Genomic DNA, 17668 nt, shown 5'->3' with positions numbered 1-17668 from the left:
GCAAACAATTTTCAAAATGTTGCAAAACGTTCGGCATTTTACCAATTTGCCGTCTAGCCCGTGTCCACAGTGTTATATACCGCTGGAAAGCTAAGATCACGGGCTTTCATTTAGTAAAAACCGGAACGCTTTAGCATACATAGAAAAGAAGTTCCAAGGGTTCAAAGTTCACGGAAAAATGAAACATTTGGTTTGACGTCAACGAAAGTTGCATGACTTCTGGAGTCGCTAAATCATGCTGATATGACCCAAAAAAGGTGGCAGCCCTATCTATTAAATCATGAATTACAAGAAAAACACAATGAATAATAGTATTGCTAACATAAAATTTCAAAAACAAGAAAGCATAGTCAATAAAATAATATGAAACACACCTTTCTTTACCTTTTTTTCTGGCTGAGGATTTTGAAGTTCTTGGCTCTGATTTCTCGATTCACCTCTGGCAACAAAAATTTGAAAAAAGGTCTATTCCTCTGGATGGACTGTTTATAGTTTTGATTCCCGTTGAAGAATCATATTCTGGTTTTCATGTTATTATAAGCTGTTTTAGAGCTTTAGCTAGAGCTAGCCTGACTAGTTTGGATCGGCCCAAACATCATGCTGATATGACCCAAAAAAGGTGGCAGCCCTATCTATTAAATCATGAATTACAAGAAAAACACAATGAATAATAGTATTGCTAACATAAAATTTCAAAAACAAGAAAGCATAGTCAATAAAATAATATGAAACACACCTTTCTTTACCTTTTTTTCTGGCTGAGGATTTTGAAGTTCTTGGCTCTGATTTCTCGATTCACCTCTGGCAACAAAAATTTGAAAAAAGGTCTATTCCTCTGGATGGACTGTTTATAGTTTTGATTCCCGTTGAAGAATCATATTCTGGTTTTCATGTTATTATAAGCTGTTTTAGAGCTTTAGCTAGAGCTAGCCTGACTAGTTTGGATCGGCCCAAACATCATGCTGATATGACCCAAAAAAGGTGGCAGCCCTATCTATTAAATCATGAATTACAAGAAAAACACAATGAATAATAGTATGGCTAACATAAAATTTCAAAAACAAGAAAGCATAGTCAATAAAATAACATGAAACACACCTTTCTTTACCTTTTTTTCTGGCTGAGGATTTTGAAGTTCTTGGCTCCGATTTCTCGATTCACCTCTGGCAACAAAAATTTGTTTACATTTTTGGGAAATCGGGAAAAAATCGGGAAAAAGGGTAGCACGAAGAACAAGTTTCTATGAAAAAGGCCGTGTCGCGGTCCGTGGCCCAGGCCGTAGGTCTGGCTTTTATTTATCTGCCAGCGCGAAGAAAGGACAGCACACATGCAAAATTATGAAAATGGAGAATTCAACACGAACCAAAAAGTCAAAAACATCCAATGAGTGGTATTATTTTTGATTATTTGCATTTCATTTTGGTTTTGATTTAATTTCGGGCATATGAATTACGTATCTTCTATATCAAATTAAAAGAAGAGACTTTGATTTATCTCCTGGGAAAGAAATTACTCTTAAAGTTATGGATGTTCCTCAAGCTTCAAAACAAAGTCAGATCTTACTGGCGCATATTCAATCTGTATCGCGGAGCTACTCTCAAATGGAAAAGATCCAGTGTGTTTAAAGGTTAAAAAGGAAAGGGAGATTCTGGAAGGTATCGCTAGTTTCATGGAGTGTGGGGAGCCTTTTATCAATTTATTTGAAAAACGACAAAACATTCCTCGGGAAAAGGTATGTTTTTCATGGTAAGAGCCACTGCATTGTTATTGTCTTGAGCCTGATTACGGAGAGACCATGAAGGAATGTGAAAAGTTTCGAATCTGGTACCACGATGAATGTGAAAGATTAATATCAGATTCAGAGGGGAAAATCACATGCAAAAGATGTAGTAGATTGAAGACGTCAAAAACAACCAACGATAAAGCTTTTATTTTAGCTGAAAGTCGTGATTCAAGACAAAATGCAACTGAAAATGAGCTCGAAATCACTTCCCAACACCAACAAAACCTACAGGAAGCCCTAAGAAGGAGTAAAGAACAATTTGAAATCGAAACGGCATTCATGGAAAGTATAAAAATAATCATGAGGGAAAGAAACTTTAAGGTGACAGATGTCACTCCAGATCAGTCAGGACCTCATTTCACTTTATCGATATTACGCAAACGGCAGTGTGCGCTAAATAATCTTGGTTTCGCTTTCGATTTCAAGGAAAGGTCTTAGCAACAGGGCGCGCGTACATAGCAACGGGGCTGGGTAGAAAAATCTAAACATAGAATTAAAAAAAAATACCGATCATCGTATAGAGCACTAAAAAATACCCCCTTTCTATGTTTAGTTTGTTCTACCTTGGATTATAACTGAAAATATCTTCAAAAAAACCTTCGTCCGCTATCAGCCGCGCGGTAATCTTTGCCCGCTTCAATTCTTAGATAATGAATAAGAGAGTCGGCTTAGCTAAGTCGTGCTCGCGGGCGATAAATTTATGTTTACTTATCTTGTATATTTTAGTGGTATTTATCCAATGAAAAGGATGTTGACAAAATATGCACGGCGCTGACAAAATATGCACGGCATTGATTATGACATCATTAAATATGTCAATGTCGATTCAACGCCCGTTAAAGAAAATAATTCGTAGATAGTTTTTTATATCTTGAAATTTAGAAATACGAGCCAAAAAAGATCAAATTTATTATTTGTTTCCTATCTAGATTATATTAGCGTTAGATTACGGTAAATTTTCACGAAAAATATTTGGCGATGGCGGTACGCCCAATCGCGCCCACGGGAAAGTTCCAATTTTTAATTATCGGGAAATCGGGGAAACCGGTTCACCACGTGGATAAAAACGTACGGAATGAAACCTGACTGAAGGTTTTCAACCAGATTTATTCAGATAAGGATATAAGAGGTTCATTACTTGTGGATTTTAAAACCTACATAACCAAAAACGAAAGTTGTTGGGAAGGAAAGAGTAAACGCAAGACAGAAGGTTTGGTTGTGTTGATCAGGTATGTTTTTATTCTATCCGAACTAATGTTAAAAAAGACCAAAGAGGTCCTGACTGCTCCAGATGGTAACTGTTTTTTCTATGCTCTGTCACTAGAAATGTATGGTACGATTAGGGAAGCTTTTGACAGTGAGGATCTTATCGCGATTCTCAGATTTACGGAAAACACCAGCTTTTTGCTGATTTTTGCCTCGATTGCCCAAAACCCGTAACCTTTTTAGCTTGAGGGAAGAAAAAAATTAGAGTTTTTGGCTTTGCCAAAAAAACGCCTAGTCAAAATTTTTTCATCTTCGCAGGATCCATTCCCAACCTCAAAATACATCTTTTTGTCTAGGGGTTTGTTTGGCAAATTCTTCCTTCGAAGAATATCGATCACTTTCGTTTTCCCCTGAAGACCGCGAGAAAAAAAATATTAGGGCCCGCGCTCTAGGTGGACGGCCTAGACTCGCTTTCGTTTTGTATAATTTTATAATGACGTATAAGGTAGCGTAATTCATGCAAATTAGCATTTCTAGAATTTTGATAATGAAAACTTAAATATATAATGAAGCAAAAAACAAACCATTTCAATTTTATTTATAAGTTTAACCCCCGGAAAAATTATGTATTACCTATTACATAACTTTACATTTTCCGACTCGCTAACTCCCAGAGGAATTCCGATTGTAAACCCGATTGGTTAATTTCGGAACATCTTCATAATGGCAGATAGTTTAGAAGTGTCTAGTGGAAAGGTCGTGTGAATTTTCAGATGTCAGTGGTAATTTTGTTGGTTGATGGCTTGTTGAATCTGGGAAGAAAAAAGTAAACAGGTATAGCTTTTTCTAACCAAGGATCTGAAGGATTTGAGCCACACTGTTTGATTAATCAGCAAATGAAGTAAATACAAGGCCAAACCATGGATGAAGTTGTTCAATCTTTGGAGACTAATAAAACATGGGCCGATAACATGGCTATCGAAGCAGCATCTGATGCTCTGTCAGTCACAATTGAGATTGTAAACTCAGACTGTGTTAGTTATGGCGGTAAAAGAATTGTCATTCCTAGTATATACTGGTAAGAAGTCAGAAAAATATGTGGTTTTAGGTCAACTTGGACAAGCTCACTATGTGGCTGCTCGTCCATTTTTCCAAATTGATTTTCCTAAAAGGGGTGGAGATGTCTATGGACGGAAATTGAAAAACACTGGTACTGTTGACAGGCCACTGTTTTGGTTGATAGCGACTATTGGGTCCAGTCAAAAACTTCAGACATTTCTTGATGAGCTACCCGATGGCTCATCAGTGAGGCTGGAACTTCAATTTTTGAGGATTACAATTTTACCAGCTTTTTAGCAATTTTTGCCTCGCTAACCCAAATCTCGCAACCTCTTTACCTTAGAGGAAGATCGAAAATAGAGTTTTTCAGCGTTCCGAAAAAAACGCAAAGCAAAAATTTTTTCGTCCTCACAGGATCGATTCTCAACAACAAAATACATATTTTGGTCTTTGGGTTTGTTTCTGACGTTTTTCCTTCAAAGAATATCGATCACTTTCCTTTTCCCCTCGAGTGTGCGAGAAAAAAATGATTATCTCGCATTCTCGCACGGGCGAATAAAGATGAGGCGGCAATCTTGCACTGAGGGTGCTACTTAGTTTCCGCCCTATTCTGCGCCCACAATAGAATGGTCCAAATACGGGGGGTATTCCAAATGATAAACTGTTGTTCTGTAAGTGTTTATTTTCTGAGAGATACAAATAGTATATTGAATATTATTAACTTATTTATTTAAGTATTTATGAGCCCAAATTTAAATATCTGGTTAAATAAAAAACAAATGATATCAGTTCTGTTTTTCCTCAAACCCCCGGGAAAAGTTTTTTGGCCGACTTAGCTATTTTACAAATTTCTGAAAAGAACTCCCATAGGAATTCCGATACATAACCCGATTGGTTCATTTCGGAACGGCTTCAAGAAAGTCATAATGGCAGATGATTTTAAAAGTTTCTGAGGAAATGTGTGGAATTTATCGATGTTGATGGCTTGTTGATTCTTTAAAGAGAAAAGATAACAGGTATAGCTTTTTCTAATCCTGGAATATCGAGGTTCCAGCTACACTGCTCATTAATAGAAGTTTTTAAACTTATAAAAGTCATTTTGACGTTAGGTGTGGGAAGAATCAATATGTGAGTGACCCCTTAAGAAAGTAATTGAATAGTCACTTTTTTTTTGAAATTTCGCTACTCGACATTCGATTGTTAATCGATAAGTGGTCGTTCGATTACTTTGATCATTATCGATTATATACTTTGATAATCAAATTTATTGATTGGTACCATCTGGGGTATACTGCCATTGCGGTAGTTTTCATTGGTGGTTAGCCTACAAAGGTTTATAACGGGTACATATAGCACTGGTTGACAAATTTTAAACAAACATCGACTATAAAAATCATACGAAAAGTTTGTCTTTATTAAAGATCCGATCTACGGAAAGAATATTTTGGCTGTGCGTCAATATGATATGGTCAATTATGTACAAAAATTACCTGTTTCCTCCTTGAACGAGATTCAATTCTGTTTTTTGAATAATCTGCAATTGCAGTATATGAAAAATGTAAAAGTGACGTATTGCAGTATACCGCAATTGAGGGATATCCCTGACTGTCAAAGCCAAACCTCTCTTCTCCGTACATTACAGGTGAAAGTAGGTTTTTTGTTATTCAATCCGTACGGGTGAAAATTGTTTATATCGTCAGAGGATCAGTTAGGGTTAGGGTTGGATCTTGAGAGTCAAAAAATAGGGTTGGGAAGATAAAGGATTATAGAGCTCACAAGGTCCATAGGCTTATAAAACTCGAAGGGCTAGATGTTGTGCTTTGGCTGAAAAATGCGCAGATGTTCAGAATTTTTTTCATCTTCACAGGATCGATTTTCAACAACAAAATACATCTTTTGGTCAATGGGTTTTTTCTGAAGTTCCTCCTTCGAAGAATATAGATCACCAGTGATCATTTTGTTTTCCCCTTGAGTGCGCAAGAAAAAAAGCTCGAGTTCTTGGGCAGGTGAATGAAGATGAGGATTTCAATGAAATCTCACCATCTGGCCTGATTTAGTTTCGTTTTCAATGCCAATGGTTTCAGTCTTGATTTCAAGCAAAAATATTAGCAGCAACAGGGTGCTTCACCCATAGTTACAGGGCTTGTTGTGTGCTTGTGTAAAAAATCAAACATAGAAACCTTTCAAACTTCGCCATTTTGATGGGACCAATAAAAAACTAAACTTTTCCATGTCTTATGCAACACATGAGTGTTTTAGTTGCTGATTTCTACATAAACTTCTCACAGGGATTACTTGTCAATCTGTCGCGTCAACATATTGTCAGCATTATTGTTGCAAAGGGAAAGATAGAAGAGGGGAGACTAGTCTAGTTTCTAATCCTAGGTCTTTTAGTCTAGGCTGTCCAATGGATGGAGATCCCTGTGTAAGCAACAGGGATAAAGCCGATCTCAAAATCAAACATTTCTGAAAATACTTTGAAAAGTATTCCTTAGAAATTCATTTAAAATTTCACACCCCCTCTTAGAAAATTAGCATAAATGAAAAATTTAAATTCAAGGAAGATCCCCCCTTAACTGGCAACCCCCCCTTAGTAAAGTCTTAAACACCCCCCCCCCCCTTGCTTTTGGTTCATCAAAACCCAAGACCCCCCCCTAAAACCCAAGACCCCCCCCCCCCCCTAAAAAATGTAGGGGGGTAGAAACTATGAAATATGAATTTTATGAGCCAAATCTCAGTACCACTCAGTCAGCTTTAACTCATAGTGTGCAAGGGGGTTCCAGGTCCCACCTAAAAATTCAGGTCCCACCTTACCCTAAAATTCCCACCCTCAATCCAGACTCCCAGATCCCAGCTAAAAATGCTATCCCCACTTAAAATTATACTAATCTTCTTACAGTATAATAATAAAAAGGAGAAAAGTTTAGTATAGTAAAAAAAATTATTTATAAAGTATAAAATTTAGAAAAAAATTATAATTAAATTGGAATTAAGAATTAAAACTAACATTAACTAACACCAAAAAATTAATTTCCACCTTAACTTGTTTCTCCCACCTAAAACCTGAAAATCTCCAAATCCCTCTCCAAAATATATTTTGTTGAGTGCTATTTTAGAAAAATAATTTTTTCAGTTCAAAAATGCTATTAGAATTAGGCATATTGTTTTGGCCAACTTTATGAAACCTCATCTATGTGAAAACAGGTCAAAATCGCAGCTTTATCAGGGGTAGGTAGATCTCTCAAAAGGGAGAAAGTCACAAAGAGAGCTGCACACTATGGCTAGAAAGTCATGGGTGACTATGTTAAAATTGCAGCTCCATAAGATGCCCTGACTCTTATGCCTGGCAAATTTAAAGCAGTTACATACAACTAGGCTATATATATTCTTACTTTTCTTTATTTCTTTCTAAAAAAAAGAGGTTAAGTGCAACCAAAACATAAATCACTAACTTTCACAATGAGCAGTAGAATGACTCGAGCAAACAACACTGAATCAAGGATATATGTTGGCAATCTTCCGGATGATATTCGAACGCGTGAACTAGAAGATGTTTTCAGCAAGTTTGGAAGAGTTGCTGATATTGAAATTAAAATTCCAAAGTCTGGTAGAGCCCCTGCTTTTGCATTTATCCAATATGAAGACCCAAGGTAATGGAAAGTTTTGTCTACTTGTAGTGATGTAATGAGGTATATCTAATGCCTGAGTACCAGCTGGTGTGTGCAAATCTTAAAGAAGGTTTTTGGTGGAAGTTTCTTTACAGTCCTGTCTCTGTAAAGGGTTCCCCCTGAAGAATATTTTTCTTGGAATTTACTTCTTGCTTTTATCAGAAGAAAACAGCACAATTTTTGAATTCTTTACAACAACAACCAACAAAGATTTACTTCTTCTATCAAAAATTTCCATTTGTTTACCAATCGTTTTCAACATCCTCTAATGATAATATTCATCTTCATTACAGAGATGCTGATGATGCCATCCGAGCTAAAGATGGATCTAATTTTGACGGACAAACGTTGCGTGTTGAATTACCCAGTCCAAAAGGCTCATCTCGTCGGGGTGGTTATGATGGTGGCCGTGGTGGCGGTCGAATGGGTGGTGGTGGATACTCAGGGCGTCCACCTATGTCAGGTTAGTCATGAACCATTAAGTCCACTCTTTCTTGATGTTATGAACATCTTAAAATGATGGCAGTCATTATGAGTAAACATCAATAGCAATTCGTCCTGATTGTTTAATTCGAAACCAACCCATGTATTAAGTTCTCACTTGACAAATGAATTCATATAAATATTTTGCAGGTGGACGTGGAGGACGCGGAGCACCACCACAGCGTTCAGACTATCGAATCATGATTTCTGGATTACCCACATCTGGTAGTTGGCAAGACATTAAAGACCATTGTAGGGATGCAGGTAGGATCATCAATCATGAGAAGAGGGTCCTTATGAAAAAATTCTGGCCTGGAAGCTTATTGTTTTAACTTTTTGTTAGCTTTTTCCTTTGTTATTATCAAAGGCCGAAAATCAATTTGCTCAGTTTTTGATCACGTTACCAAGAATTCCTCTTGGGATTGGTTTACGATTTATTAATCACATGATCAAAAAGTGAGCAAAACAAACTGATTTATCAACGCAAGTTCAAGTGAGAAAGAAAAGGCTTCCAGACCGGGATTTTTTATATGCCTCATTTCTGTTGAAGGATTACCTTGCTATTATCGAGGATGGTCACCTTGTCACTTGTTTGATGAGCAAATAAGTGGATTCGAATCCTACCTAAGAGATTCTACTCCAGCTTTTGGCTATACCTTTTAGTGGTTCATGCTCAAAGTAGTTTTATCTGAAAGGTTGTCAGAATTGTTCAGTTTTATTATTTGGCTCTTCCAGAAAATGTTCTTACATCGGGAGTGGAGGATAGAGTGTCCGGGGGTAGTAAACTAATGCTTGACCGGGATGTTAGACCTACTGTCTGGGGGGGGGGTTAAAAGGCACAATGTCTTGGGGGTAAATTTAAAAAAAATGTCATATCATCCATCCACCCCCCATATTCAATTTTTTTCTGGAAAAGACCATTCTCATATTTTGTATTTTCTTTGATTCACAGGAGAAGTAGTATATGCTGACGTGTTCAGAGATGGTACTGGTATTGTTGAATTTGCTCGACGTAGTGACATGGAATGGGCTGTCGATAACTTGGATGATACTTCTTTTAGATCACACGAGGTAAATATTCGAGCCATTCCTTTTTATAACCATAGAGGGGTGGACGAACTTTTCCAGGGGGTAAACTGAGAAGAATTTCCAGGAGGTCTAACGAAGTGTTTTTCATGTTTCCAGGGGGGGGGGGTAAAAAGCTAGTCTTAAACTTCCAGGGGGTAAACGACTGAGGGTCGTCCAACCTCACTTTAAGAGATGAAAATAATATTTTCCAGGGTCTTTTTTGCAAATTTTGCTATTTTCCAGAGGGTATCCAAACATTTCCAAGCAATTTGTTTTGACTTGAAAAAGTTCGTCCACCCCCCCCCCCCTGTATGGAAATTTTTTGGAACAGCCCATTGGCTTCTCTATTTATCTTTTTTTTTGCTATTTTATTGTTTCTTCCAAAGTTTGCGGGCTCTGGTTTGACTCTCTAGCAATGCCAGTCATGAACAGCTCCAACAAAAACTGATTTTGATGAAAATCCATGAAAATTTGTCTATGTTTTGTACGTAGAATGGAAATGAGTGAATCGACAAACTAACTCTATCTGGATTTTTTTGTCTTTTTTGGTCATAAGTTCAGCCTACTTATCATTCATCCTTCAGTCAAGTTAATAGCTTCTAGCAAATGATTAAGCCTGATTACTATTTTGATAAATGATTTTATAAAAAATTACTTCTTGAAAACTTTTTGAAAATTCCTTTGTTATTCATTTTCAGGGTGAATCATCTCGCGTTCGATTCCGTGTCGATGGAAACGCCCGAGGGCGTTCAAGATCTCGTTCACCCCGTAGGGGCGGAGATAGAGGTGACAGAGGTGACCGAGGCGGTGATCGAGGAGATAGAGGCGGTGATCGAGGAGACAGAGGCGGTGATCGAGGAGACAGAGGCGGTTATTATCGTTAGACGGACTTCCGTTGAATATACTGTGATTGTTGAACTGAATTGTGCTACAAAATGGTTTAAAAGTCTCTAGGTTTGGATGATTTTGATCTTCCCCATAAATAGCTGGTTTTGATGTCTGGATTTTAACCTTTTAATTTTACTTTTCTCTGATTTTTTCCCTACAATCTGGCAACTCGGGCTTCTAAATGTGCAGTAATGCATAGTTTTCTAGAACTAAAAGACATTGAGTTCTTCCTCATTTAGTATAAAGCCTCGTTTCCACGTCTTTACTTCTCTTAGTTTATCATTTCTTTTACCTCAGGAAAACCAAAGTATAAATGTAAATATTTTTTCCAAGGCTTTGCTAGCTTGTTTTTAACATTAGTTTTATTTATACTGAGACGATGAATTTGTCTGAGACGAGCAATTTAGAAAATGAGCATTATGGAGGAGTGTACTTTCCATTCATGTTTCAATAAATAGGATCTCCTCCACAGATCACACTTTACAAACTACTCGTCTATGACGATTTTTCCGTCTCAGTATAGATGGAATTATTGAGAGATAAAGAGACTGGGTCGAACTTTTTTTAAAGAATATTTTACTGACTATCTTTATTTCATGTATTCATAGGTTTGTTTTTGGATCGACCGTGATCGTTATGTGATTTCGGACGAATTTCGGACAGGAATTCGGACGCTTCAGAATAAACGAGAACGGCCCGATTCAATTTTCTGCTACCCCGATCATAGCATTTCAGACATATTTCGGTCACGGCGAAAGCCATTCAGGAGTCGGACGCATCAGAAAAAAGTGATTTTACATAACGTTTCGGACACAATATCGGATGCTTCATTTAACAAAGCGCCTTAAAATGCATTCAATATTCAGGAAACAGGGGAGATTTAACAAACTTCAGGAGTTTAGGTACACCAGGAAAACGAATCACTTGTCAAATGAATCAGGGGGAAACATAAACGTCGCACCATCCTAATATAACGAAAACAGCCTGATTCAATTCCGATCATAGCGAAAGCCTTTCTTTCCAAAGTTGGACGCATCAGAAAAAACAACAAGACCGCCTCGATTCTTATTTTGCGACCAGATCATAACATTTCGGACGTAATATCGGATGCTTCAAAAATAAAACACATTAAAATTCAGGGAAACTCGGGGACGGATTAGTCAAGTGTTAAGGAACATGGAGAGGGTTTTATTTCGTCACCTGATTACTTGTCAAATGCACATCAGGGAAACAAAACGTCGCACAACTCTTACTTACGAGAATGACCTGATTCAATTTTTGCGATCAAATCATAAGATCTCGAACATGATTTCGGTCACGACAAAAGCCTTACTTATGAGTTGGACGCATCAGAAAAAAACGAGACATCATAACGTTCCGGACGTAATATCGGATGCTTCAAAAAACAAAACACATTAAAATACGTTTAAAAGTTCAGGGAAACAGGGGAGATGTACAATCAGGAGTTATGGTGCTTCAGGGGAAACGGGAAGTCGCTCTCGGCAAGTTAACAAAAGTTGCTCATTCACTAATCCAGTTCTCTATCGGTATCAATTCGTAGAAAAGTTAGGAACATGAAAAGGTTTTTGTTCCATTTTCGTCACCGGGTCACTTGTCAAATGCTTCAGGGAAACAAAACATTAACGTCGCACCATCCTAATATAACAAAAACGGCCTGATTCAATTCCGATCATAGTGAAAGTCTTTCTTACAGGATTTGGACGCACCAGAAAAAAACGAAACCAGCTCGATTGTTATTTCGCGATCGGACCATAACGTTTCGGACGAGGTGTGGGATACTTCAAAACAAAACGCTTTAAAAAAACGTAGAATTCAGGGAAACACGGGGAGATATTACAATCATGAGTATGGGGGCACTTCAGGAAAAACGGGAACGGATAAAAGGCAAGCAAGTAACGGAATCAATTCGTAGAAAAGTAAGGAACATGGAAAAGGTTTTACTCCAAAACATTAACGTCGCGCTACCCTAATATGACGAGAACGGCCTGCTTCAAATTTGAGATCAGACATAACGGACATGATTTCTATCAAAGCGAGATTCCTTCAGGAATTTTAAGCTTCGGAAAAACGAGAACGACCTGTTTCAGTTTTCGCGACCCCATTATAACAATTTATGTGATTCCGGTCGAAGCAAGCCACTCTGTTTACAGGAATTGAACGCATCAAGAACCATAACGACCCGATTCTTATTTTACGACCGGTCACAGTGAAAGCCTTACAGGATCGGTTCAAGACACCCTATGCGTAACATTTCGGTCACAACAGGAAAATGAAAGTAGCTCATTCATCTATCAAATGTGCCACCACCAGTGTCACGTCGAAAATTTGGGAAGACGAAAGGGGGTTGGTTCCATTACAACCAAATTTTATTTGAGAATCGGGAAATACGGCTCAAACATTACGTGGGGTAGCCGGAATCAGATGCTTCGGGGAAAAGGGAAGAAAAAACAACCCCCTGCAGCGACCGTGTAGGAACGTCTCAGGAATAATTTCAGATGCAAGCAATTCTTGTTATGGCGGTCGAAGAAAATCCGTACAGAACACAAAAACGCAAAATCACTCATCGAATAGTCAATATATCATAAAGGAAATCTCACAATGGTCAGAAATCGATTTAATTGTTACGAACTGGTCGTAAAATTTACGGCACACTAGCGATTGGAACAGGAAAGCAATAACTCACACCTTAACTAAAAGGGCCGGGAAAAGTTGTCACCGTTGCAAACAGGAATTTAGACGCAACATAAACACGAAAATAATCTGTTTCTTCTTTTTACGAGTCACAGATGATTCTGGAAATGAATTGAAGTACTGATTATGACCGACACGACCGTCAGGGGAATAGGCCTAGTCGATCTTTTGGCTCAATCAGAAAAGAGCTTACAATTCCGATGTCGATCCAAACGATAAGTCCTAGATTAACAAGTCTTTTCTCAATCCTACTTTCAATGCATAAGAATGGTAGGAATAAGCAGAATGGGGAAAGGATTGTAACCTGGCCTTATGCAATTACACATTGAGAGCGGCCTGGTCGATACGTCTTCAACTCAGTCTGAATGTCAATGCTTAGGTATTTACTGGCACTGTCATACATAGGAATGTGGAATTACTTGGAAAACGAAACAGCCTTAGATATGTTCGATTTTTAATCCTTTCGCAAAGATGGAGCATGAATCAGGAACTAATCAAACGGAATCAAATTTGATTTTAACAAATCGTTGTTTAGCCAAGAATTCCATTAGGAGTCGTTAATAACATGCTTTGCTATTTAAAACTCTTAGCAAACAAAAGTTCAACATACACATGTTTTGATGAAAATTTCAGATGCATCGGAGAAATTTAAATACTCGCTTGCGAACTCCACTTCGAATACTATTGACATTATAGAATTTTCGAGCAACATAGGTTGAAACATTGCAACCGTTACAATGCCAAATAAGTTGATTTTACTGACCTAAAGCATTTATTCCATGGAGGAGGAGGGTAAAATCAAAAGCAGTTCGTCTAGTCACCGTAAATGAAGCCTTTCGTAATTGTATAAGCTTAGACGTTAAGTCGATTTCAATAACAACAATCTAAAAACTGCAGCAAACACCTAACGCTTGCGCATAAACTCAGTTACACAGAGCGATTAAAAAGAATAGAAGCATCGAATTCTCAATAATTTTCAGTCAATGTCCATCCCTTTTTGTTTGAAGATATCATATTGGGTGAACGCTAAACGATGTAAAATCGGGCTCGGTATAGTTGATGTCAATCCAATTTCAGATTACTTTTAGATAACAGGATAAATCATCGAATAAACACGTAATTTAGGAAAGTTCTTTTCCGGATATACGCCAACATTGCTGCATGGATCGTCACGTCGTTTTTACGGAACACACACCAAAACCCGACATACGATGGATGCAGATATGTATATCGACCTATCAAGGACGTACCACACGCTGCAGGATTACTTGAAAAATCTCCATATTTCTAAGTACACTGGATTGATGCTTATTTTTTAAACATTAACTGATTCACCAGAAGATGCAATCGTAACTCATCATGACCTATCCACCATTTAGGACACAGGACTGACGCTGTATATTTTTCAACAAGGAACGAATCACGGGAGAGACAACATCGTATAACATTATGACCTATCTATCATTTTGTAAAAATTGGGACACATCTTAGATCGATATCTCTGCGACCGAACTAAAGCCCATTGGTTTGTGCTATCGCTCATGGTTTTACCTCACTAGAGTCGTTGATGCTACGTAACGACTAACGATCTATACAGAACGTATCACGCTGAAAGATCGCATGAAGAAGCCACCATATTTTTAAGTAAAATGGACTGAAGCTTATTATTCCAACATGAACTGAATCACAAAAACACAACATTGTACGTCTATCATTTTATGAATTGGGATACACATGATAGGTTTTTATTTCTGTAATCGAAGAAACTTTTTGGAGTGAATCGTGCAAAGATTGTCGTCTCTTAAAACACCTATTCCATTGGAGACTTTAGCTTAAAGGAGTACCTCGCTGCAGTTCTTGTTGCTACGTAACGACTAACGACAATCACTATGGAAACGTATCAAATGTTTACCTTCAAACTCGCACGTTTTCGTTTTGTGAGTTTTTGTCTTGTTTTTATGCTTCTTGGTTGTGTTAAAAAGTTTTTGAACATTTTTACTTGAATGGAATGAATGGATGTGTTGGTTTTATAGACATTTATCTGGAATCTAAACCAAAGAATTTCTGTGAAAACTGTGAGAACATTATATTGGTTCGAAAAAATAATGATATTTTTGCCAATTTTTACTACATATGTGAAATATTTTTTATACCTCGGATTTTACTAGAGACTTTAGCAGCATTTAGGCGCACATAGGAACATCTTTCTTTAAGTATATGGAAAAGCAAGAGAGTTTATTAAAGGTCATGAATTTCATCAATAGTGTTTTGCAGATGCCATGTACAAAATGAATTATTCATTCTTTCATCATTTGTAACTTCAAAGCATTTCGATTCACATTTCGTTCCCTCATGCAACATTCATTGCAAAAGTTTTGATTTTTTGTCTCTAGACTTTGATTCATATACATAAGTTGAAAAATACCCTAACCTAACCTGTCTTCTAAAGGTTTTAGCTCCGAAATTGCTCTTACTTTTACCTCGACTAGTACCTCGATATTTTGTCTCGATCATCTCAACATTTTTTGTAAGGCTTTGTATGTAAAACTTTGACCACGATTTCTTCTTCAAAAGGACGAAAATTTTTGAATAATTTATGACGTTTACTGTAACAATCTGATTGATGACGTCACACATCATCGTCATATGGTGGAGCGTCTTTGTTTATGACTCTCCATCGCAAGTCTCTCTCCCTGATTGATAGCTGGGAGCAACTCATGCTATAGAATGTGCATTTCTTGATATCTTTTCATGGAGAGTTTTTTGGGGAAAAATATTATTTTTACAGCATCTTAGATGACCAGAGACTCCATAGCTAGCTAAGATAACGTTTTTATTTTATTTTATGCTATGTAAATAGAAATTTTTATCTTTTTTGGAATTATTTGCGATAAAATATATTATGTTTGTGTCGTTCAAACATAGTTTTGATTGAAGAAAGAAGAATTTTTTCCTTATTCGCTAACTTTCATGACCTCAGTTTCAAAGTTTTGCTTTATTTGAAAATATTGAATTTTTCGAGTCTCTCAGAACTCTAGTGAACCAAATTAAAGTTTTATGAGAAGGTTTGGGTACCTATCGAAGTCTTATTCCCAATTTTTCAAATGTTTAGAGATTCACTTGTAGAAACTAACACTTTTGGCTTAAATTAATTTAAACTGACAAATTTTAAAAGTGGCAAGCTCTTAATTATTGGATGCAAAAAATAATAATTTTCTCTCATTTTCTCATTTTTAGGAAGTAAAAAATATGCTAAAATGGAAATGCAATTTCAAGCAAAAATATTGAAAGAAGAAAATGCAATCATCTAATTGGTTATTAATTAACATAATGACTACACAAGACGTTCCTTAACGAGTTAACAAAATTGGTGTGTGTTTGAAAATGATGCATTGATTTGTTTTGGAAAATGTTGGTATGGATATGTTTGCTTTGGTGTATTGTTTGGATTTCCATTTTGTTTACATGTACAATCGGTCTTAAAACCAACCCAATTTTGCTCTTTGCTACCAAGGGTCTTCTACCTGTTCAACTTATAACATAGTTATAACAGCTATAAGCTTCTGATGAATTTTTCCGCTTTCAATGTTTTGTATTTCAAAAAAGATTACAGGGGGCATGGACATTATTTGGGATACCAGACTGATATTGTATTAGGTCTTTCCAACTAATTACTAAGTATTGTATTATATACTGCCTCCAAATTACTTAGAAAGACCTATCGAGCGGGAGGGTGGGAGGACGTTTTACAAGAAAGCCTTTGGAATAAAGAACAGGAATTATATAAAGTACTCAGATATTACAGTATTTTTCATAATAGCCAACAAATTTCTGGTGAGGCTCGGTCGTTCTTATTATTCTGGCATAATATCGAGGTTATGATACCTTATTATTGAATTAACCCTTCGCTTCGTTTCCTAGAGTTATTTTTAATTTTTGACGCTTTTTGAGCTGCGTTGGTCTTATAAAATGGTTCTTATAAAAAAATATTTTGCTCTAATTCTGCTGTATTAGCCTCCTTTTCGAGAATTTTCCACCCAGGCCATTTTTATTCCAACCCCCCCCCCCCCCCCGCTTATTAAGTTTTGAGATTTTTTCTAACACCCCCCCCCCCCCGGGCTATTAGTACCCGAGAGTATATATTAGTAATTCGAAAAATACATAAACACAGAAAAAATATAACAGTTCAACCCCCCCTGCCTACAAGGCACTAAGTGATATCGCTATTGGCATTTTGACCTCTGACTATATTTGGACATACAGTAGAAGGGTAATGACCTATCCTCAAAACAGTGTTCTAACGGTCTGTCATTTACTCTGTGCGCGCAAATACGTTTATTTGTTTGCATGATGAGTCAAAAAGCTAAAAAAGATTACTATGTTTTTATTAGTCAGTTGTTAAATGAAAAAAGTGCCCTTGAAAAGTGCGTTGTCAACCTTTCTTTTATAAGAACATGTATGCAGCTCTTACTTATATCCATTCTTACCATTGAAATCTTCCTCCTACGTTTGAGAGCTTGAAGATCAGAAATCAAGGTGAACCAAAAATCAAACACTTGCACTCTGTCTAAAAGCTTATGCTTAATTTTTAAATACAATCTTCCTTTCGATTTTTTTACTGATTTTGAAAATAAACAAATGCCTAGCCAAACCTTCATTATCAGGAATCAAGGTAAAATTCAAAAATCTATCTTGTCAGATGAGGCTTGAAGTCTTAGCAAGTTAACACGTTCGCTCGAGTCCTGCTCAGAAAATTGAAAATTTACCCTCTTGGAATCGAAAGTTTGAATTTAGGGTCTCC

General features: G+C 36.9%; 1 protein-coding gene across 2 annotated transcripts; it reads left to right on the top strand.

Annotated features, from left to right (window-relative positions):
• The first annotated feature begins 7135 nt into the window (after positions 1–7135).
• Positions 7136–10727, top strand: LOC136806453 (serine/arginine-rich splicing factor 1A-like). Of its 2 annotated transcripts, XM_067063043.1 has the most exons (6): positions 7467–7698; positions 8010–8179; positions 8350–8463; positions 9152–9270; positions 9966–10062; positions 10114–10290. In XM_067063043.1, exons 1-6 carry the CDS (start codon positions 7508–7510, stop codon positions 10149–10151), a joined length of 729 nt encoding a protein of 242 aa, XP_066919144.1. In that variant the 5' UTR covers positions 7467–7507; the 3' UTR covers positions 10152–10290. The 2 variants fall into 2 exon arrangements, with proteins under 2 accessions (XP_066919137.1, XP_066919144.1); XM_067063036.1 differs by having other exon boundaries at positions 7136–7698; positions 9966–10727.
• Positions 10728–17668: the final 6941 nt, after the last annotated feature.

The sequence above is a fragment of the Clytia hemisphaerica genome, unplaced genomic scaffold (assembly GCF_902728285.1).
Source record: "Clytia hemisphaerica strain Z4C2 unplaced genomic scaffold, Clytia hemisphaerica genome assembly, whole genome shotgun sequence".
In the NCBI taxonomy this organism is placed as follows: Eukaryota; Metazoa; Cnidaria; class Hydrozoa; order Leptothecata; family Clytiidae; genus Clytia; species Clytia hemisphaerica.
Note: the sequence above shows the minus strand (reverse complement) of the source record. Positions and strands in the feature narration are given on the sequence as shown.

Coding starts and splice junctions, on each gene's coding strand:
- LOC136806453 (XM_067063036.1), top strand. CDS start 7,508: ATGAGCAGTAGAATGACTCGAGCAAACAACACTGAATCAAGGATATAT. Junction 7,699..8,009: donor ATCCAATATGAAGACCCAAG/GTAATGGAAAGT, acceptor TCTTCATTACAG/AGATGCTGATGATGCCATCC. Junction 8,180..8,349: donor AGGGCGTCCACCTATGTCAG/GTTAGTCATGAA, acceptor AATATTTTGCAG/GTGGACGTGGAGGACGCGGA.